This window comes from Pelophylax lessonae (genome assembly GCF_965119305.1).
Source record: "Pelophylax lessonae genome assembly, chromosome: 4".
Classification (NCBI taxonomy): Eukaryota; Metazoa; Chordata; class Amphibia; order Anura; family Ranidae; genus Pelophylax; species Pelophylax lessonae.
The window spans coordinates 195,625,866-195,648,980 of NC_138771.1; the positions used below are offsets into that span (position 1 = coordinate 195,625,866).

The following is a 23,115-nucleotide window of genomic DNA, read 5'->3' on the forward strand; positions in this document are numbered from 1 at the left end:
ATCCTGCCAGGACCGAAGATCCCAGCAAGGTATCTAGGTCCTTACTCATGACTAGACAGAAAAAAACTGATTTGCTGAGGCAGAGAGAGAGAGGATATACCCTCTGGGACTGCCCCTAGGGTGTGGCCAGAGCATTTTATTTCCTGTCTAGTCCTACTCCTGTGGAGGCAACATAACCCGAAGGTGCTGTATCACCGAGGACTACGTCTGTCAATGAGCGATAGAGAAAATGGATTTTACGGTAAGTCAAAAATCCCATTTTCTCTTTCGTTCATTGACGGACACAGCTTCTTTTCTTCTTGACCACTGGGCTGTCCCAAAGCAGTGTCAAATATGAGGGGTGGGAACAACAAGAAAAAATTCCCAAGGCTAAATAGTAGCCAACCAGGTAACATGGAGCTCAACTATAAACAACTGGAGCTCACCTGAAAAAAACAATACACCCTCAAAGAGGACCAAGTCCTCTAAACAGCGGCCTGCAAAACCTTGGGGCCAAAAGAAGCATCCGCTGATGCCAACACATCCACCTTATCAAACCTTATGAAAGTGTGCATAGACAACCAGGTGGCCGCCTTGCAAACCTGAAGCACTCATGCCTGATGATGGAAGGCCCAGGAGGCACTAAGGGCCCCAGTAGAATGCGCCTTAACAGGGAAAGGAGGATCCTGACCTTTAACTGAATAGGCCTGAATCCCTGTCTGTCTTCTCCATCTGCAAATGGTCGCAGCAGAAGCAGCCAACCCTTTTCGAGATCCATCCGTGAGTACAAATAGTGAGTCTGACTTCCGAAAAGACTCAGTAGCTGCCAGGTACACCCTGATTGCCTGAACCACATCCAGGGAATGCAAGGCAATTTCTTTAGAATGTTAAGGTCCAGACAGGGGGGAAAGGGAGTGGGGGGAAGCCCAGCTCACTGAGGGATTTTAGGATGGGAGGAGGAAATCTGCAGGCAGGTTTGACCATCCCTGGAGGTTACCTGCGTCCACCCCAAAAAAACGCCAAAGAGAGAGAGGGGGGACTGTACTTAACCTTCCATGGTGCGGGTAACGCTCCAGACAGAATTCTCGCCACCGAAGTAGGGGAGCGGTCAGTCAAGGGGCCGCTGTGTCTCAGACTCACGCCCGATCATATGCGACCCTACAAGACGTTCAACTCACGGGCCAGCCTCTGTCAGTGAGGCTATGTCGCGGCCGACCTAGCGCGTAGCTGCAATCTGCTGGCTAGGCTGGGGGGACCGCTGGATCTAGATTATCCAGCCTGTCCCCCAGTCTGGCAGTTGATTGTATATCTCCCAAGGGAAAAACAAAAAATATTTAAGAAGGAGAAAAAAAATTGCAAGGACCAGAGATCCCAGCCGGGATCCTAATTCCTTACTCCTGACTAAACAGATTAAAACGGATTACCTAGAGCAGAGAGGGGGGGTTATATACAAGCTAAGGATGTCCTATTGGTGTAGCCAGGTGTTTTGTTGTTCTGCCTAGTCCTACTCCTGGAGGAGACAATATAACCCAGTAGTTATGATCTATGGAGCGCTGTGTCTGTCAATGAACTAAAGGAAAATTACAGCATTCTGAGAAAATGAAAAGCGCAACATCCTTATGGCCCCCTCCAGTATCTAAGCCTCAAGTCCCCAGGTCTGACTGCTTTTGCATATCTCTGCCCATAATCTTTGCAGAGGCTGCAGAATGGACCTCCCTGACATTGCAAAAGGAAGGTTTGAGGCTGTACTGGAGGAAGCCTGTTCCACTGGAGTTGGGTCCTGGTGTTGGTTACTCCTTCCAAATCTGCCAGACCTAGAGAGGTGTTTAAGTTGAACAGCGGGTATCTGTATGCAGCTTTAATGTTTTTTTTGTTTTGTTTTCATTGCTGTCATTGACATCTATGCTAGGGTTTTTTTTTGCAGACACTGACACCAACATTGAGGGCTATTGTAGCAGAATCTAGTTTATTTCACCACAATTTACCTACTAGATATTTTTTTCCCCGAATGAAAATTTGAATGAGATATTTTGTTTATACATCTGGCACTCTCAAGTTCTTATGACCAATTTTCAGCACTCTACACTGTAAAAGGTTGCCTAATGTTAATACAGACAGCAATAAGTATCGGTTTAACCCTCTTACCTTGCAATTGTTTTAATGATACTATCAAGCTCATCTGCAGAAGGGGGATTGCAACCGCCAGGTGGAAAGACAAGGTTGATGGGATCAAATAGCCGAGACAAAGATTTGGATAGGTATGCTGCTTCATAGGCCTGCAGGGAATCTTTCAGTGTTTTCTCTGGACTGAATGGAAAGAAAGATTTGTATTAATGGTCAAATTATGGAGTCACAAATTAGTGACATACGTCTACTATCATTCATTCAGTTAAAGCATTTGAAAAAATAACTACATTCAGAACCATAAACCTCCAACTATTTTATGGTTAATTATCATCACAACTAAGTCCACACTATGAAACAAAGTAGTTGATTAATGTTATTCATAAATATGCTTATTACCCATCTCCTTCCCTCTTGCTAACACTTAAAACTACCCACTGTATACAATATAAAATGTTCAACTTTTTATTGTTGCAATGGGGGAACCATGCAGGGCTGAGTTTAAAGTAAATATAAATTAAAAATATTGCTAGCACTCAGGCTATGTACACCTATACTTGAGTCAATGCAGCATAAGGAAAGCCAACCAAAGATACCACAAAAAAGCATTCACATATCTGGGGGGCAAAAACTCCCTGTTTTAAGCTTTCTTTTTCAGCAAACAAAGCAAATCTCGGTTAAAAAGACTATGCATTTTCTCATTTGCAGACAAAACAGTGCCTATTATTTAGAAAACAGAGGAAAAACAAAATTCTGCAATATAAAAAGGCTCCTGGGTAGAACTAATGTCAATAAGTTGCATGTCTCCCTTTCAAAGATGAAAACAAAGTTGAAAAATGTAACCCTCCCTAAATACACAGTTCAGAATTTGGTGTTCATTATCGCCAATTAAAACATATCCACTAATTAGCAGCCATCTACATATTCCAATTAACATAATTTGTTTTGTCATTTAAATAAACTAGTCTGACTAGCACAAAATTTTATGTGAATGGTTTAAAAAAAATTAAAATGGACTTAAACACATTCCAAATGTATTCACACTCACTCGTGATCTTGTTTCTTCATCATGAAACCATCTTGTGTGTCATCTTCAATTTGCTGCAACTCGGCCACAAGATCAGAGTTTCCACTGCTCGTAAATGAGCCCTGTAGATTTTGGCTGTACTGCTGAAGACGCTTCCACAGATCATTGTATAGCCTTAGCAGTTTAGGGTACTCCCCTTCAAAAGCTTGTTTCAGGAATGTGGAAGCTGGAAAACAAACAAGATAACGTAAGTGCAAATGACTGGACAAGGGAAAAAGATGCATAAGCACTATTGAGTAGGCTGAATGTCGGGGGGCATTGGCTGGTTCAATAAAAACTGGCTGACATTCGGCCCATGAGTGCTGGAGTCGACCTTCTTGTAAAAGCAATACTAGTGGCTAACTAGCCACTGGATTGCTTTTACAAGCAGTGGGATGGGAAGTCCCTCCTGCCGCCTGCATTAGGCTGTCCCATCCTACTAGGACACGTAGCCAGCCAGAGCTTCTGCCGGCTGATCATAGAAACAAACAAAAACCAGAGCCGCTTTGTTAATCTCTATGATATAGGGAAAAAAAAAAAAGTTAAAAGTGCCCCTGCCCCCACCCCCCGTGCTTGTGGAAGGGGGGGGGGGCAAGGTATCACCACGAACATCAGATCATGGGCAGTAATTCTAGCACCAGACCTCCTGTCTAAATCTAAAGTGGTAGCCTGTAAAGACTTAAGTGTCGCCTATGGATAGTAAAGTGTACGTCCTTTGTCACTGTTGCAAGGGCATGTGTAATTTTAAAGCGTAAGATGTATGGTATCTTTTTACTCACCGTAACATCATCTTTTATATTTTACAAAAAATTGGGTTATGTATTGTAACTTTTACATTAAGATTCAAAACATTTTATTTTTTCCCCCAAAAAATTGTGTTTGAAAAACCTCTGCGCAAATACTGTGACACAAAAAAAATTGCAACACCATTTTATTCTCTAGAGCCTCTGCTTTAAAAACTTTTTAGTAAAAAATACTGATTGTTACATGCAAACAAAAAGTGCTAGAAAAGGCCTTGGGGTCAAGTGGTTAAAGCAGTATTAAACCTAAAGGTAAACATTTATTATATTGCAGCTTAACAATTCTTAGATGTGATGGATTTACTTGTTTTCTTTTTTTAGGCTTCCTTTCTATTAAGTTTTAGATTTTTAGCAAATACAGGGATATGAGACTATCCATTTCACACTGACAGGGGTGCTTATAATGATTAGCATTTATTTATTTATGTCAGATCTTTATCCCAAAAGGAAAAAAAACTGTTTTCTTCAACTGTGAGCTAGAGTTCAGCTTTAATTTGTTAATGTATTTAAAGCTGCAAGTACTTCTGATACTCTTCTCTGCCCCCCCCCCCCCCCCAGACTGACAATGCTGCTGTCTAAATCTTTCACCTGTGCCCTATTCATCCAGAATGGTGTCTGTTTAATACAGGAGGTGTGTTACCAGATCACCAGGGGAAAGCAGGGGGGAAAGCCTAAGGCACCTTTCACACACAGAGTCCGTCAGGCGGACTCAGTTTTTCTCAGCGGGGGATCGATCCACCGATCCCCCGCTGAGCAGGCGGATGACAGCAGTGTCTCCGTGTTGTGTGCGGAGACACAGCTGTCAGGTCCCCATTCATCTCTATGGGGGAATCGGATGGGAACGGACCGTCTGTCCATTCTCATTCGATCCGATCCGCCAGACGGATGGAAAATAGGGTTTCCATCTGTCCGGTTTTGATGGATCGGATCAGACGTCAGCGGACATGTCTCCACTGATATCCAATGCCCCATAGAGATGCATGGGGCGTCTGTTCAGATCCACCCAAAAAAACGAACAAAAAAAAAACCGGACTCCCTTTTAAGTAAAAACGAATAAACCATTCATTATTGGGGGGCGTGGCCTGACGAGGCATGTGAGCAGACGTGCTGCACAAAGCTCCTGCTGATGATCCTGTGAACTATCCTGTCCTCACATAAGATTTTGCCCGGATTCAGCCACATTAGGTGCCCGTCAGTGCTCTGACCCGTCAGGGCCCTGCACTCTCCCCTGAACATGCGGGCGGGGAAGATGCAGGCCTGCAAGATGACACAGTGTCATTAGACTTCCAGAATGACCCTATGCCTGATATCTTTGATGTACCATCAGAGGACACTGCTCAGCCCTCACTAAGTGAGATCTTACATGCCATACACAAATGAACGGCCTCTGTGGATGACCTTAAAGAATAGTTTGGGGGGCTGCGGGAAATGGTGTCCCTCCTGCACCAAGACCTCTAGAAGATCAGAGAACGGACCACTACAGTGGAGGGCAGGGTGAGTGATGTGGCAGACCAGCTGCCCTCTCTGCTTCGGGATGTCAGGGTGGCTACTCAACAGGCATCCCAGGCCTATAACAAACAAAACAGTTGACATTGAGAATCGCCTGAAGCGCAAAAATGTGACGCATAGTGGGGCTCCCGCAGAAGATGGAGGATAGGGACCCCACGTCGTTCGTTGAAGGATGGCTGCAGGAAGTATTTGGCAAGGAGGCCTTTTCTCCTCTCTACGCTGTGGAAAGGGCTCACAGGGTACCCCCGAGACCCCTCCTGTCTGGCAACCCTCCTCGCTCAATGCTGGCAAGACTCCTGAATTATAAAGACCGCGAGGTGGTACTCCGCCTGGCCAGGGAAAAGGGGGCCATTCATTATAATGGCATAAAAATCTTATTCTACCCGGATTTTTCCGCGGAGGTGCAACACAGGAGATCAAAATTTGCGGAAGTCAAGAGGAGGCTTCAAAGGCTGCACTTATCCTATGCTATGCTATTCCCGGCTAAGCTGCGGGTGACTGCCAGGGGTCAGAATCACTTCTTTGAAAGTGCACAGGATGCGACTGCCTGGCTAGACTTCAATGAGCTCATTCATCTACTCTGGCACTGTTGGAAGCTCCATAAGTATTGGAGCGAAATACTTGGGACACTTAACCAGGTGTTCCGGACGACCATCCCTTAGACCCAATTCACTGTATCCTGGGGGCTCTAGAGGAGTTTGTTCCGGAGGAGTTGGTTCGCATAGCCTTTTCTAGAGCTCTATTTCTACCTCTTGGATATCACACATGGGGAACACCTTGATTATGGAAAGGTACATTTACCAACATAGGGGAAGCCCGGGTAGAAAAAATATGGTCGCCATGGCTGGACACGCCTGCGCTGAGTCCTGGGGAACTGGTGATGTCCAGAGTTTTGCAATAACCTCGGGGAGCATCTAACAGGTTGTGTTTGGGTATTGTTGGCTGTAAATTGTCAGTCCCTTTATGTTGTTTGAGGGTTGATTTATGGTAGGGATTGACCGATTATCGCTTTGGCCGATATTCACTTTTTTGAAAGTAACGGTATCGGCCACAAACTTGGCCGATATGACCGATATTTTCTTAGGGTAGGGCTGCCTCCGGAGAGGAAGGGGGAATGGGGATTAGAGCATCGCCTGATTACACAAAGAGGAGGGTTCTTCTACTTACCTGGCGCGGGCGCTCTCATATGAAGTCCCGACTCCTACCTATGATAGACAGCACACTAGTGACGTCTATCATAGGAGCCAGTCCAGGAGGCGGGACTTCGTATGAGAGCGCCCCCCGCGGGGTAAGCAGAAGAACCCTACTCTTTGTGTAATCTGGCGGTGCTTTAATCCCCATGCACTGGTCACTCTGCATTGGATGGGGCACTGGTCACTCTGCAATGGATGGAGCACTGGTCACACTGCAATGGATGGGGGCACTGGTCACTCTGCAATGGATGGGGGCACTGGTCACTCTGCACTGGATGGGGGCACTGGTCACTCTGCACTGGATGGGGGCACTGGTCACTCTGCACTGGATGGGGGCACTGGTCACTCTGCACTGGATGGGGGCACTGGTCACTCTGCATTGGATGGGGGCACTGGTCACTCTGCACTGGATGGGGGCACTGGTCACTCTGCACTGGATGGGGGCACTGGTCACTCTGCACTGGATGGGGGCACTGGTCACTCTGCACTGGATGGGGGCACTGGTCACTCTGCACTGGATGGGGGCACTGGTCACTCTGCACTGGATGGGGGCACTGGTCACTCTGCATTGGATGGGGGCACTGGTCACTCTGCATTGGATGGGGGCACTGGTCACTCTGCATTGGATGGGGGCACTGGTCACTCTGCATTGGATGGGGGCACTGGTCACTCTGCATTGGATGGGGGCACTGGTCACTCTGCATTGGATGGGGGCACTGGTCACTCTGCATTGGATGGGGGCACTGGTCACTCTGCATTGTTGGGGGCACTGGTCACTCTGCATTGTTGGGGGCACTGGCCACTCTGCATTGTTGGGGGCACTGGTCACTCTGCATTAATGGGGGCACTGGTCACTCTGCATTAATGAAGGCACTGGTCACTCTGCATTGATGAGGGCACTGGTCACTCTGTATTGATGGGGGCACTGGTCACTCTGCACTGATGGGGGCACTGGTCACTCTGCACTGATGGGGGCACTGGTCACTCTGCACTGATGGGGGCACTGGTCACTCTGCACTGATGGGGGCACTGGTCACTCTGCATTGGATGGGGGCACTGGTCACTCTGCATTGATGGGGGCACTGGTCACTCTGCTTTGGATGTATGATTTAATGTGCAGAATATCGGCCGATACTGATACGTTGTGACCAAAATATTGGTATCGGCCCTGGAAAAACCATATTGGTCTATCCCTAATTTATGGTTCATAATATAATGACTATTGCCAGGGGCATGTAGGTGACCTTGACATGTATTGTTTAATGTTAGCTATTGCGCTATTTGTACATTGGAAAGTGTGTTTCTTTCTTTCTGTTCAATAAAAAGTTTTGATTAAAAAAACAAAAAAACAAAAAACAAACATTAATTATTGCAATTAATTTCTGGAGGATAGGAATCTTATAAAATAACTACTGTATCAAACAGTGGTATAATTTTGTCTGTGGATTTTTAATAAGTATTCATCACCCGTGGGATCCCTCTAGAAACTGGAAATCACTGTAGTAGGCACCCCTACTGCAGTGACCTCCACTAATTTCTGGGGCCTGGTGCCAAGTGGCTGGCCTGCTGGACTGTGAGCCCAGGAGGTTAAAAGCTGGACACGGGTGCTATTCAGATAATGCTTTGCATTCCCCCATAAATGCAAAGCATTCTCTGATGGATGATCTGGAGAGCGTGGCGTCACTGCCCCACCTCTCCACTTTGTTCAATAAGAAAGCGCTTCGTATTCATTGAGAAAATGCAAAACAATCCCCAAGTCTTGGTTCACACTTGTGCGATGCGGGAACGCTGCGAATATGCAGCGTGTTCCCGCATCGCATCCGCACATCTGGCAGTTCACACTGCCATATGCGATACGCAGGGGGTGTCAATTAAAAGTTAACGACACCCCCAGTGCGATCTGCAAATTCGCACAGAATAGGATCGCACTGTGTGATCTGATTCTGATGCGGCTCAAAAAAAGCCTCATGTGCGAGTTTGCTTCAGATGCACTGCAAATTCAGCCATACAAAGTGTATGGCTGAACTCACATCCGCACATGAGATCGCATGTAATGAAGGAGCAGTGCGCTCCGAATTACATGCGATCTCGCAAACCGCACAAGTGTGAACCGGCACTTAATGGTGCCTGTGTCCAGCAGCCACCCTCTTATGTCAAGGCAGCCACCCCTTAAGATCACTGTGGTAGTGGTGTCTAATACAGTGATCTCCAGCTACTAGGGGGATCCAACAGGTATGGTATATACACTGTTACATTGGTCCAAGCTGGACCAATGTAACTATGTAAAATATCCAAACCTGAAATTCTACTTTAAAAAATATGCTATAAGTATAGCATAAACTCATCCTGCAAAATTGTTACAGCAAACCACAAAGCACTGTACACTCCAGCTTTTGTCAACCAGGGTGCCAAGGCACCCTGGAGTACCTCAGCAAAATGCCTCATAATTGCCCAAAATTGTATAAAGGCCAGTGGGTGGATCAAGCCTGCCTTTTAGTTACACAAAGCCATGGGTTTTCATTGTGCAACAGTATCCTAACAACCAATGGCATTCTTTGACAGGGGAATGTTGGGTGCCTGCACAACATCTTTGTTTGTCCCTTCCCTGCCCTACTCCATCAGCACTGTGGTCACATTAGCTGAGGGAGAAGAGAAAAATTGGTATACTAGTCAGTACCAGTTTGCAAAGGTGTATTTGCTTTGGATAAATAATTCACCTCTAAACATTGGGTGTCTTACGTGTGTCGATGTTGCTGTGGTGTATAAAACGATTAGTTTAGTTTTTACATTTTAAAATGGGATGCCACAAGATTGTGCATAATTTTAAAGGGTGCCTTGAAAAAGGTTTGGGAAACACTGGTATATTAAATTAAGGCATAATTAATACATTAAAATAGAAATGCAGCTTTTTTATTTTGGGAGTCACTTCTTAAAGTGATTGTAAAGTCTAATTTCTCTCCTATAAAAATAACAAACCTGCTATACTTACCTGCTCTGTGCAGTTGGTTTTTCAGAGTGGCCCGGATCTTCCTCTTCTCTGGTCCCTCTTCTGTGCTCCTGGCCCCTCCCTCCTGTTCAGTGCCCCCACAGCAAGCAGCTTGCAATGGGGGCACTGGAGCCGAATCACAGCTCCCTGTGTCCATTCAGACACAGAGCCCCGACCAGGCCTCGCCCCCTCTCTCTCCTAATTGGCCAGCTAACTTTGAATGACAGCAGCGACAGCCAATGGCACCGCTGCTGTGTCTCAGCCAATCAGGAGGAAGAATCTTGGATGGCTGAGACATTTGTGGACATCCCTGGACAGAGAGGGACCTCAGGTAAGTGTTAGCGGGGCTGAGGGGGGCTGCTGCACACAGAAGGTTTTCTTATCTTAAAGCATAGAATGCATTAAGATAAAAAAACCTTATGACTTTACAACCCCTTTAACCACTCAAGTTATACCAGGCTATTTTCAGCTCTCAGTACTGTGATAGTTTAAAAGACAACCCCCACTGTACCCCCCAAAAAATGATATCATTTTTTTGAGTCAGGGCTCTCTTTTGGTAGCATTTAATAACCACAGTTTTAAATTATTAACTATATAAAGCTAGAAAACATGTGAATAAAAATGCCAGGGCAGAATTAAAACCACCACAATGACCCCGCTGAGGAAAGTAAACTCCTCAAGGTGATGATATTTTTTGCAAAAAATTTGTGCAAATGAAGAATCATGCTGGTATTGACATGGTTATAACATGGAGTTCGGCAATGGTGCACTAGATACATATATACATATAACTTAAAAAGAGAGGAAGAAGGTGGTTACTGTTCAGGTCACATACTGGGGTTAAAAAATCCCAAATCAATGAAAATCCCTCAATTTGAATCTGCTGATGACTATTCACTCAAAAAACCTGCCCCTCTACTTTTGAGTTGGGTTGGGTTAAATTCTCTAACACTGCTTTGTAACATAACTGACTTCCTGTATCAGAGAGAGAGAGGATATACTCTCTGGGACTGCCCCTAAGGTGTGGCCAGAACGTTTTCCTTCTGCCTAGTGTCCTACTCCTGTAGAGGGCAGTATAACCCAATTTGATATTAATCAAGAGGACTGCGTCTGTCAATGAGCTTAAGAGAGAAGGATTTTACGGTAAGATTTTACAAAAATCCATTTTTCTCTGTCGCTCATTGACAGACGCAGTTCTCTTGATTAATATCAAATTGGGACGTCCCAAAGCAGTGCCACAAATGAGGGGTGGGTTAACAGAAATCAAAATTTAAATCCAGAAGGCCCAACCGGTGCCGACTAGAAGTCTTAAAGGCTCATCAAACCAAAGGATGAGACTCAACTGAAAACCCAACAGAAAAAAACCCTCGAGGTAGACCAACGGTCTCCTCAAATTGCGGCCTGCAAAACCTTGCGGCCAAGCGAGGCATCCGCCGATGCCAACACATCAACTTTATAAAATTTTGTAAAGGTATGAACCGACGACCAGGTAGCCGCCTTGCAAACCTGGACCACTGACGCCTGATGGCGGAAGGCCCAGGAAGCACTAAGCGCCCGAGTGGAGTGCGCCTTAACAGGGAACGGAGGATTCCGACCCTTAATAGAATAAGCCTGTACCACCGTCTGTCTGATCCATCTGGAGATAGTCGCGGCAGATGCAGGCAACCCCTTTTTGGGGCCATCCGTGATCACAAAAAGTGAATCCGTTTTACGAAACAAGTCCATAGTTTTCAAGTATACCCTGATTGCCCGAACCACATCCAAGGAATGTAACGCAAACTCCAGAGGATGACTGGGCTTAGGACACAGGGAAGGTAACAAAATATCCTCATTCAGATGAAATTCTTAAACCACTTTAGGAAGGAAGGATGGATTCGGACGAAGAACCACCTTATCCCTATGAACCACCAGATATGGGGAACGAAAGGATAATGCGGCCAGTTCTGACACCCTGCGTGCAGAAGTGATGGCCACCAAGAAGGCCACCTTCTGGGATAACGTAAGCAAGGGAATCTCCCTAATACTTTCAAAGGGAGGCTTCTGAAGAACCGACAACACCAAATTAAGATCCCAGGGCAGTAAGGGCGCGCGCACTGGCGGAGCCAGGTGCCGCACCCCCTGGATGAAATTCCGCACCAAGGAATGAGTAGCCAAAGGCTTCTGAAAGAAGATTGCTAACGCTGAAACCTGACCCTTGATAGTGCTCAAGGACAGTTTCTGCTCAACCCCCTGTTGCAGAAAAGCCAAGATTCGGGTCACCGAATAGGCACGTGGAGGAAATCCAAGGGATTCACACCACGCAATATAAGACTTCCATGTGCGATGATAGACTTTTCTGGAAGTCGCTTTCCTTGCTTTAATTAAAGTAGGAATAACTGAAGTTGACAATCCCTTGTCCTTCAGCACCTGAGTCTCAATAGCCAGGCCGTTAAAGCCAGCGATTGTAAAGCAGGATGGAAGATCGGTCCCTAAGACCGCAGATCCTCCCTGAAAGGAAGTCTCCAAGGAGCGTCCGCGACCAGCCTCACCAAGTCGGCGTACCAGGCTCGACGAGGTCAGTCCGGAGCTACCAGGTTAACTGGAATTCCCTCCACCTCTATCCTGCGAAGAAGTTTTGGCAGTAACTTGAGAGGATGGAAGGCATACAAGTAGCTGATACTGCCCCCACGGGGCGACCAGCGCGCCTGCTGCGTCCGCTAGAGGATTGCGGGCGCGAGCTACAAACCTCCACACCTTCCTGTTGAGCCGAGATGCCAACAGATCCACATCCGGGGTGCCCCAATGAAGGCACAGCTGGTGAACTACCTCTGGATTTAGAGACCATTCCCCTTGATCCAGAATCTGACGGCTGAGATAATCTGCCTGCCAATTTTTCACCCCCGGAATGACTACCGCGGAGAGAGCCGGAACAAACCGTTCCACCCAACGAAGAATGCTGGCCACCTCGATGGCCGCCAGGACACTCTTGGTGCCCCCTTAGTGATTGACATAAGCCACGGCCGTGGCATTGTCCGACTGGATCCGAACCGGGCTGCCCTGGAGCTGCTCGGTCCAGTAAATCAGACAGAGTCTGATCGCTCTCAGTTCCAATACATTTATCGGTAACCTGGATTCTTTCGGAAGAAATGACTTCCCCTGGCTGAGCATCGGAGACCGAAGCCACCAGACCCGAGACTCCCTGGTCCGCTCGCTCAACCGGATCCGATTGCCAAGAGAATCGGGATTCCGATTCCATTTGAAAAGAATCTCCTTTTGGAGAATTTTGGTATGAGACTGGGCAAACGGTACTGCCTCTAAGAAGGAAATCCATCAATCCCAGGATCCTCATGCAAGTCCGAAGGGAAGGCCAGTTGACAGACAGCAACATCCGAATCGTTCACTGAATCTTCCGGAGCTTCTCCGTAAGGAGACACACCCTTGCCAAGGATGTCTCTAAAGTTAGGCCCTGTCCTGCGAAGATGGGGATATGAAATTAGGCATCCTTGCTGTCTATGGACGCCAGGAAATCCCCCTGATGCAGGGAGGCCACCCCTGTTCAGATGGACTCCATTTTGAATTCTTGTACCCGGACAAAATGATTGAGTGCTCTTAAGTCCAGAATTGGACGCACCTTGCCCTCCTTTCTGGGTATTGTGAATAGGTTCGAATAGAACCCCTGAAAACGTTCTGCTCAAGGAACGGGAACTACCACTCCTTGTTGCATCAAGTCCATTACTGCCCCCCGCAAAGCTTTTAAGCGATCCGGGGATAGTCGAATGTTGGAAGGGAAGAATCGCACCGGTAGAAGTGATTGAAACTCGATCTTGTATCCTGACCGTATGACCTCGCGAACCCCTTTGTCCGGGATTCTGGAAAGCCATGGATCCGGAAACCGGTGAAGACGTCCCCCCACCCCAGAGATGGGTGGGGGCGCACCTTCAGGCTGTATTGGTCTTATCTTCAGGTTTGGCTGAGCCGGACTTTTGTTTACCTGACCAGCGCCCTTTGAAAAACCCTGAAGGGGCTTTGAAGGGCTTCGCCTTATCGCCCGCCCCAGCGGAACGAACAAACTTTTTATGAGCGGAAAAGGAAGGTCCTCGCCTATTACGAGGTCCTTTACCCTTAGCAGTCTGTGGCAAAAAAGTGCTCTTGCCCCCAGTGAGATCCTTTATAATCTCATCCAAGGTGGCGCCTAACAGGCGATCCCCTTGAAAAGGGAGATTAGCCAAAGCTTTTTTGGAACCTTGGTCCGCCGACCAGCACTTTAACCACAACATGCGTCCGAGGACCACTGCTGAAACCGATGCACGCCCTAACAAGGGAGTGGCGTCCAGGGCGGCGTCACAGATGAACTGTAGTCCTTGTATAATCTGCTCCATCAAATCGGATGCTGCCGGGGGGATACTTCTCCCCTTTAAGTCACGGCGTAACAATTTGGTCCATTCTGTCAATGTTTGTGAAACTAAACCAATGGCAACCACTGGCCTAAAGGCTGACCCTATCAGGGAAAAAATGGAGCGGGATTCCGCTTCCACCTTACGATCCACCGGATCCCTAAAGGACGGAGCGTCCTCCAACGGGATAACAGTGGCTTTATTTAGTCTGGAAAACGGTGAGTCCACCAATGGTGGTACCGTCCATTTTTTAAGGAGGGATTCCTCAAACGGATAGCGCCTAGCAATGCGTTTGGAAATAGCAGGGGTTCGTTTCGGACGACCCCATTCTTCTTTAATTAGATTACCAAGACATTTGGGCAAGGGAAAAACCTTCGCCATTTTGGTAGGCTTGCTAGTACCAAAAGGAATTTCAGTGTCAGCTACCTCTGCCGGTGTAACCTCAAGACCTAAGGTTTCCCGGACAGACATAACTAGTGCGTCCACCAACGCTTCTTCTTGTGCTATGGCGGAGGCAGAAACGTCCTCCTCACTGTCTGAGGAGACCGTACCCGAGACAGCAGCCCCAGAAGAGGGACCTGCAGCTGCAGTGACAAGCTCAGAATCCGTATCTGAAGTGTCAGATGAAATAGGGGTAGGCGGGGGTCGCTTTCTTGCCCCCCGTCCCTGACAGGCCACCTCCACCCGGGATACCAAAGACTCCAAAACTGCTGATAATGCATCAATCATAAGTGGGGCACTGGAGGGTCCTGCGGCCACCTCGAGGGGATCAGGTGGGGATACATGTGTGGCAGGGTCCATGATTAATCTAAGACACTTGCCAGCAAACAAAAAAAAAAAATTGCAAAGAAAAAAACTTTTTTTTTTTTTTCTTCTTTGTAATCCCCAAGCGCAACAGCGCCCCTCAGTGTTACCTGCTTCGGACCCACAGAGAGAGAGAGAGAGACCCCAAGGGCTCACCACCTGATGCACAGAAGCTTCTACCAAACTGCTCTCAGCGCTGTCTCTTACAGACAGGAAGTCCTTTGGATCGTTTTCCCGAATAAAGGAGGCGGCTCCGCCCCTTTACACGCCTTCTGGCGCTTCCCCTGCTACTCCTCGAGGTAGCTGGTCATCTCCAAAATGGCCGCCCCCATGCCGGAGACACGAGGCTACGCAAAAATGGCGGCCCCGCGCGACCTGCAGGAGGATGGCGGCGGCCCCTGTGGAAAGATGGTAGCGGCCTGCTACACCGTGTGGCCTGCGGAAGGCAGGCATTGGCCTGTGCGGCCTGCGGGAGGATGGCGGCCTGCGGCAGGATAGCGGCGGCAGATGGCGGTAGTCCAGGCAACTGCAACCTTATGTATAAGGTAGGATCATATCACCCTCTTACATGGCCATCCTAAACAGTAATGCCAGCCACTGACTTCAGTCATGGTCCCTTTACAGTGCCCATTCACACAGTGACTTCCGATAGTCAGCTCCCAAACCAAGCCTCCTGGTTCTTATTCACCAAATCACATTCAAGAGGGAGATCTGTGACACATGCTATAGGATAGAGGAGGGACCCAGGATCAAAAGGGTCCGACCATCCACAGGGGGCCCCCGTGTCTATTCCCAAAACCCGACAGGGGAGAGGGGGAACATACTACTTACCATACCGGAACCGGCGGGCACCCCCTCCTAACAGAACCCCTCTCCACCGAAGTGGGGGGGCTGTTGATCAATACGGACGCCGCGACTCAGTTTCCAACTGGTCGTCGGCGTCCCGGCGAGACGTTTAACTCGCAGGGTCAGTCCCCGTCCAGTGGGACTATGTCGCAGCCGACCCAGCGCGGAGCTAGGGCCTGCACGTGCTCGTAGGCTGACTGGGGTGACCACTGGATCTTAACATCCAGCCCGTCGCCCAGCTCCAGCATAATTGCTTGAAGATCTCACAGGAACAACTGGAGAAAAAAAGCTGCCTAAAAAAAATTTTTCCTAAAAAATCTTGCCAGGACCAAAGTTCCCAGCAAGGAACTTATGTCCTTACTTCTGACTAGACAGAAAAAAACTGACTTTCTGTAGCAGAGAGAGAGAGGATATACCCTCTGGGACTGCCCCCAAGGTGTGGCCAGAACGTTTTCCTTCTGCCTAGTGTCCTACTCCTGTAGAGGGCAGTATAACCCAGTTTGATATTAATCAAGAGGACTGCGTCTGTCAATGAGCAACAGAGAAACTTCATTAACCACTTGCCGACTGCCACACGACTATCTACGTCGGCGGTCAGCCCCTCACAGGCAAAGTGACGTAGGGCTACGTCACTAGCTTGTGAGGGTCTAGGGAGCGAGCGCGCGCCGCCGGAGGCGCGTTCCCGCTCCCGCATGGTCACGGACCCCCCCGCGCGTGTGACCGGCGGACCCGATGTCCGCCGGTCACTCTGCGATCGGCGGGGGAGAGGGAGAAAGTCAGGCGGCTTGTGTAAACAAGCTGCCTATCATTCTCCCGTGTATGAAGGATGATCATACGGTTCTACTATGTAGAAACGTTGATCACTCTTCATACATCTGAAGCCACAGCCAATCACAGTAGAAAGCACGCCCCTAGGGACACACATAGCCCCTCCCTTTCAAAAAAAAGTTAACACCTTCACTGCCAGTGTATTTTTACAGTAACAGTGCATATGTATAGCACTGATTACTGTAGAAATGTCACTGGTAACCCCAAAAGTGGCAAAAATGTCAGTCAAGGGTCCGATCTGTCCGCCGCAATGTCGCAGTACCGCAAAAAAAAAATCGCAGATCGCCGCCATTACGCGTTTAAAAAAAAACAACAAAAATGACAAAAATCTTTCCCTTTGTTAGTAAACGCGATAACTTTTGCACAAACCAATCAAAATATGCTTTTTGCGATTTTTTTACCAAACATAGGTAGCATAAAACAAATTGGCCGAAAATGTTAAAAAATTTTGATTTTTACATTTTTATTGGGGGGAATTTCATATAAAAAAATTTGAAACATATAGCTATTTTTGCAAAATTGACGCTCTTTTTTTGTTTATAGCGCGTGATCAAAAAATCGCACAGGTGATCAAATACCACCAAAAGAAAGCTCTTTTGGTCAAATTCGTTTAGATACAGCGTCGCACGGCCGCGCAATTGTCCGTTAAAGTCACGCAGTGCCGAATCGCAAAATACTCCCTGGTCAGGAAGGGGGTAAAATCTTCCGGGGCTTAAGTGGTTAATAGTTACTGCTTGTTCTCCTTGTTGGAGGATGGTTGGGATACCCAATGTAAACAATAGTGTGTTTACAACTGTAATGGCTGTGATTGGTCATCACAGCAATGGTACCACCACTTCGATTGGCTTGGCACAATGTGGGATTGATTTATTAAGAGCAAAGAAAAATTTTCCTTGCACCTGACTGGGTATTCTTTACAAAGTGAAACTTTACCACATTGACATTTACTAAGCAAAGCAAAATTAGCAAAATTGCATTTGCAAAGTGCACAGTCTATTTTTGCCCTTAGTACAATAACCCGTGTCTGTAACCTGAGCCGCCTAATGACGTCTCGTTTCACAGCCATTAACAGCCACAACATTTAAGTTCTCCTATGAAATTTATTAACTACACTGGGAAAATAAGGGTCCAAAACTTTGCCATTCAAAAACATAAAGCAGTTAAAAAAAAAACCCCCAAAAAAACAAAAAACAGTGAATGTACTTTCACACAACAAGCATATCCCGTGCACTCTTCATTAGAAACGTCAAGTCAGTCTTACCCTATGAGGTCTAGTCAAAATTCTACATGAAACAAGTCCTAATTATTCTTGAACACTTACAATTTGTAGCCTTTTCAAACTGTGAGGAAAGTGTTCGGGTAACAGAATTCCAAAAGGTGTACAGAATATCAGATTGTCCGTCCTAAAAAAAAAAACCAAAAAAAAAAACCAAACCATAATGAATATACATATTTACTTCTCGGATTACCTTCCGATACAAGATAACTTTTTCAAACACTGTATTGCCAAATATGGCTGCCTGAAAAATTTAATTTTTTGACTTACCGTAAAATCCATTTCTCTGATGTTCATTGACACAGCTCCTTCTTGACAGTTGGGTTATACTACTCCCTAGAGCAGGGATCCTCAAACTACGGCCCTCCAGCTGTTACAGAACTACACGTCCCATGAGGCATTGTAAAACTCCGACATTAACAGACACGACTAGGCATGATGGGCATTGTAGTTCCTAAACAACTGGAGGGCCATAGTTTGAAGACCCCTGCCCTAGAGGAAGAGGACACTTGACAGGAAAAAAACTTGACTACGCTTATGGGCAGTCCCAGGAGGGTATACTCTCACTCTCAGCTATAGGCATTCAGTTTTGTTACGAGCAGTGTTAGAAGAATTACAAATCCACAGAGGAGTGGGTGCTGTGTCCGTCAATAAACATCAGAGAAACAAATTTTATGATAAGTCAAAAATCCCATTTTCTCTTTCGTTCATTGACAGACATAGCTCCCTTATCTTCTTGACAGTTGGGACGTCCCAAAGCAGTGTCAAACTTGAGGGGGGGGGGGGGGGGCAGCAAGAAAAAAATTTCCAAGGCTAAACCGTAGCCCACCAGGTAACATGGTGCTCAATCATAAACAACTGGAGCTCACCTGAAAAAAACAATACACCCTCAAAGAGGACCAGGTCCTCTAAACAGCAGCCTGCAAAACCGTGCAGCCAAAGGAAGCATCGGCAGATGCCAACACATCCGCCGTAACTTTGAGAAAGTGTGCACAGACGACTAAGTGGCCGGCTTGCAAACCTGCAGCACTGACGCCTGATGACGGAAGACGCAGGAGGCGATAATCGCTCAAGTAGAGTGCACCTTAACAGGGAAAGGAGGAACCTGACCCTGAAGTGAATATGCCTGAATCACCGACTGTCTGATCCATCTGGAAATGGTCGCAGCAGAAGCAGCCAACCCTTTTCGAGGTCCATTCGTGAGTACAAATAACGTGTCTGACTTCTGAAAAAACTCGGTAGCTGCCAGGTACACCCTGATTGCCCAAACCACATCCAGGGAATGCAAGGAAATTTCCTTAGGATGTTTAGGCACGGGACATAGGGAAGGCAACACAATGTCTTCATTCAAATGGAAATCAGAGACGACCTTTGGAAGGAACGACAGACAGGGACGAAGAACCACCTTATCTCTGTGAACCACCAGATAAGATGGACAAGACAACGCCGCCAGCTCCGACATCTTGTGTACAGAAGAAATAGTCACCAAAAAGGCCACCTTCTGGGACAATGTAAGCAGGGGAACCTCCCAAAAACTTTCAAAGGGAGGCTTCTGAAAAACAGAGCACCAAATTGAGGTCCCACAGCGGCAATGGAGACCACACTGGAGGAGCCAAGTGTCGAACTCCCTGGATAAAGGTGTGCATCAAAGAATGTGTGGCCAATGGACATTGAAGGAAAAACAACAAGGCCGAAACCTCAACTCCCCCGCTGGAGGGAAGCCAAGATCCAAGCCACTGAAAAGGAGTGAGGGTGAACCCTAAGAGACTCACACCATGCAATGTACATCTTCCAAGTACGATGGTAGATCTTCATAGCCATAGAAGCTTCCAGCCTTTAACAGCACAGGAATCAGCAATGCAGACAAACCTCTATTCTTCAGCACCGGGCTTTCAACAGCCAAGCTGTTAAAGCCAGCGTCTATAGAGCAAGATGGAAGATTGGCCCTTAGGACAGCCGATCTTCCCTGAGAAGAAGTCTCAAAAGAGCATCGGCGACCAGCCATGCCAGATCAGCGTACCAAGACCGGGCAGGCCAATCTGGAGACACTACGATGACTGGAATCCCGTCAGCCTCAATCCTGCACAGGAGTCTTGGCCGCAGTTTGAGAGGGGGGAAGGCAAAAAAACAGACTATACTGACTCAAAGGAGCCACTAATGCGTCTGTGGCGTCGGCCAGAGGATCCTGAGACCGTGCCACAACCCTCTGTAACTTTCATTTAAAGTGTACAGCAGAGAGGACTGGAGCGATCGTTCTGCCCACCTTAGCATGCCGGCTACTTCCCGAGCTGCCAGGACACTTCTTGTGTCCCATTGGCCACAAACTGAAAATTCTCCTCGCCCACGGCAAAGCGCTGGTGACTGGCACATATTGGAATGTGAAGGTAGGTGCCCTTGATATCGATAGAAGCGAGAAAAATCCCCGATGCAAGGACGCCACTACCATGCGAATAGACACTATTCGGAACTTCTGTACCCGCACAAAGCAGTTTAGCGCCTTAAGGTCCAGAATAGGACATACCTCATCTTCCTTCCTGGGAACTGTAAACCAATTTGAGTAAAACCCCTGAAAACATTCTGAAGTCGGGACCAGGACAATCACCCACTGAAGTAACAAGTCTTGCACTGCCCCAAAAACACCCCGTAAATGATCTGGGGACAAGTGTAGGTTGGAGGGGGAAGAACCTTTCCGGAAGATAAGACCGGAACTCAATCTTGTAGCCGGACACAATAACTTTGTGGACTCACTTGTCCTGTACCAGGGAGATTCACAAGTCCGGAAACCAGCAACAACGTCCCGCCACCCCAGATACGGGTAAGGGCGCCCCTTCATGCAGAGGAAGCCTTGTTCCCAAGTCTGGAAGAGCCCGCTTGTGGATTACCCGACCAGGTCCTCTTGGAACCCTTCGGTGAAGACCCTGAAGGGCTTAGATCCCCTGTCATAGGACCCCTGAGAGACGAAAAGGCCTCTTATGAGCCGAGGAGAATGGCCCACGTCTTTGATGGGGCTCCTTGCCCTTGGAAGTCCAAGGAAGCTCCGAACAGGTGATCCCCTACAAGAGGAGATCAGAAGAGGCCTTCTTATAAGTCTGGTCTGCAGACCAGCAGTTCAGCCAGATAATACGCTGAAGGACCACTGCTGATACCGACAGCCTAGAAATCAAAGGAGCTGCAGCCAAAAAGGCATCACAGATAAACTGTAGCCCCTTAACCAACTGATCCACCAGCTCCGCAAAGACAGGGGGAAGTTGTTTCCCCTCCAGGTCCCGGCATAATAGTAAGTATAAGTGCCGAACAAGCCACAGTGAACATATGGCGGGCCAGAGCCTCCGCTCTCCTATAAACCGGATCTTTAAAGGCTGGGGAGTTAAGGTAGCTTATTTACCATGGAAACCGGCGAGTCCACTACAGGTGGAACCGTCCACTTTTTAAGCAGGGAATCCTTATAAGGATACCACATAGCAAAACGCATAGGGACCACAAGAGTGCGCTTTGGACAACACGACTGTTTTGTGACCATGCAATCAAAGGAAGCGGGAAAGGGGAACACCTCCGCCACTGTGGAGGGCCTGTGGTGCCAAAAGGGACTGGCGCCTCTGACGCAGCATCCCTGCCATGTTTAAAATATCACCCACTGACACAATCAGTGCATCCACCAGCGCCTTTTCATGCGCAGCTAGAGGAGCAGAGGAAACATTCTCCCTTCCTGAGCACTCAGGTTACATGGGCACAGACACCGTAGGGTGACTCGCGGCCGCCGAAACAGATTCAGGATCTGATGGGGAGTCCGGGGGACGCTATTAACTAAGGTCACCCGGAAAACACAACAATTGAAATCCCGCAAGGGGGACGCTGACCAAGGACCCACAAATGGACCGCCTACTGGACCCCGCAAAAAAAACAAGGGGGTCGCCTTCCGAGCCCCTCCATAGAGGTCCACACAATAGGAAATAGCCCCCTTAAAAAAGGGGCCATCCACCGTGATGAAGACACGCAGGCAGGGTACCTTGATGGTCCTGCAGCGCTAAAAAGGGACACATGCCCTCCATAATAATGGCGGTACAGCTGCCTTTAAAAAATAAACTGCCCCCACAGCGCCACCCCTTCCAAGGGAGGCGCCAAGCAGGCTGCATGGCCTAGTAGGCCACAAGCCATGGCCTCAATTTGGGTACACTGATCCCAGCCACCCTCACTGGGGTCGCCCCCCACCGGAAGCACTTGACTCGGCCGCATGGCCTAGTAGGCTGCAGACTAAATTTTTGTGGACACCCAGCTGCCAAGGCGCCAGTCCCAGCCCCAGCAGAGCCGACCACCCAGGGACAACGGAGGGGAGGGTGGATGCCCAAGTGGAGGGTAGTGACTTCAGCCACCATCACTGGGGCCATCCCACATAGCACCTGACCAGAAGGCCGCAAAGCCGCGGCCTAAATTTGGGGCTGAATCCGGTTGGGCGAGCCAAACTATCCTCTCCCTCAGCCCAACAACTGCAGCAGGGAGTCCAGAGGACATCCCTGCCCTAGTCACCAACCCTCAGGGTAACGGGGAACCCTGCTCAACCCCCCATTGCGCACCAGGAAGCACCAGGTCAGCAGCAACTCCAACAAGCCCCCTTTAAGAGCATGGAAAAAGGCAGCTCATCCAGGGAGGGGGGGGGGGGCTGAAGACCTACAGTGACCACTGAGATTTTAGAGGGGCTGGGGGAGGGAGGGGAACTCGGGGGTCCCACCGTCCCAGGGAATTGCCAACGTCCACCCCAAAACCCTCCAGGTATAGAGGTTACCTACTATACCAGGAACAGGGTGGGCACCGCTCCTGACAGACCACCACTCCATCGGAACGTGGGTGGCTGTCAGCCAGGAAGAACGCTGCGACTCAGGCCTGAGGTCAGGTCATATGCGCCCTCGCAAGACGTTTAACTCGCAGGCCAGCCCCTGTCCAGTGGGGCTATGTCGTGGCCAACCTAGCGCATAGCTGAGGCCTAAGTGCACTCGCTGACCAGACTGGGGGAACCCTCTGGATCTAGATTATCCAGTCTGTCGCCCAGTCCAGCAGTTGGTAGTAGATTCTCACAGGAACAAAATACAAAGATAGGAAAAAAATCTAATTAAAGGAAAACACTGCCAGGACCAGAGATCCCAGCAAGAAACTAGGTCCTTACTCCTGACTAGGCAGAAAAAAACAATGCCTATAGCTGAGAGTGGGAGTATACCCCCTGGGACTGCCCATAGGCATAGTCAAGTTTTTTTCCTGCCTAGTGACCTACTCCTGTAGGGGGCAGCATAACCCAATTGTCAAGATAAGGAGCTGTGCCCATCAATGAACGAAGAGAAA

At 48.2% G+C, this 23,115-nt stretch overlaps 1 protein-coding gene across 1 annotated transcript in view; it reads right to left on the minus strand.

Annotated features, from left to right (window-relative positions):
• COG5 (component of oligomeric golgi complex 5) overlaps positions 1–23,115 on the minus strand; it is a 644,155-nt gene that overhangs the window by 223,621 nt on the left and 397,419 nt on the right. The window contains exons 11-13 of the mRNA XM_082254383.1: positions 17,830–17,911; positions 3,152–3,356; positions 2,125–2,286 (exon numbers count right to left, since the gene is read on the minus strand). Coding sequence (XP_082110509.1) covers positions 2,125–2,286; positions 3,152–3,356; positions 17,830–17,911 — 449 coding nt within the window. The remainder of the gene's footprint in view (positions 1–2,124; positions 2,287–3,151; positions 3,357–17,829; positions 17,912–23,115) is intronic.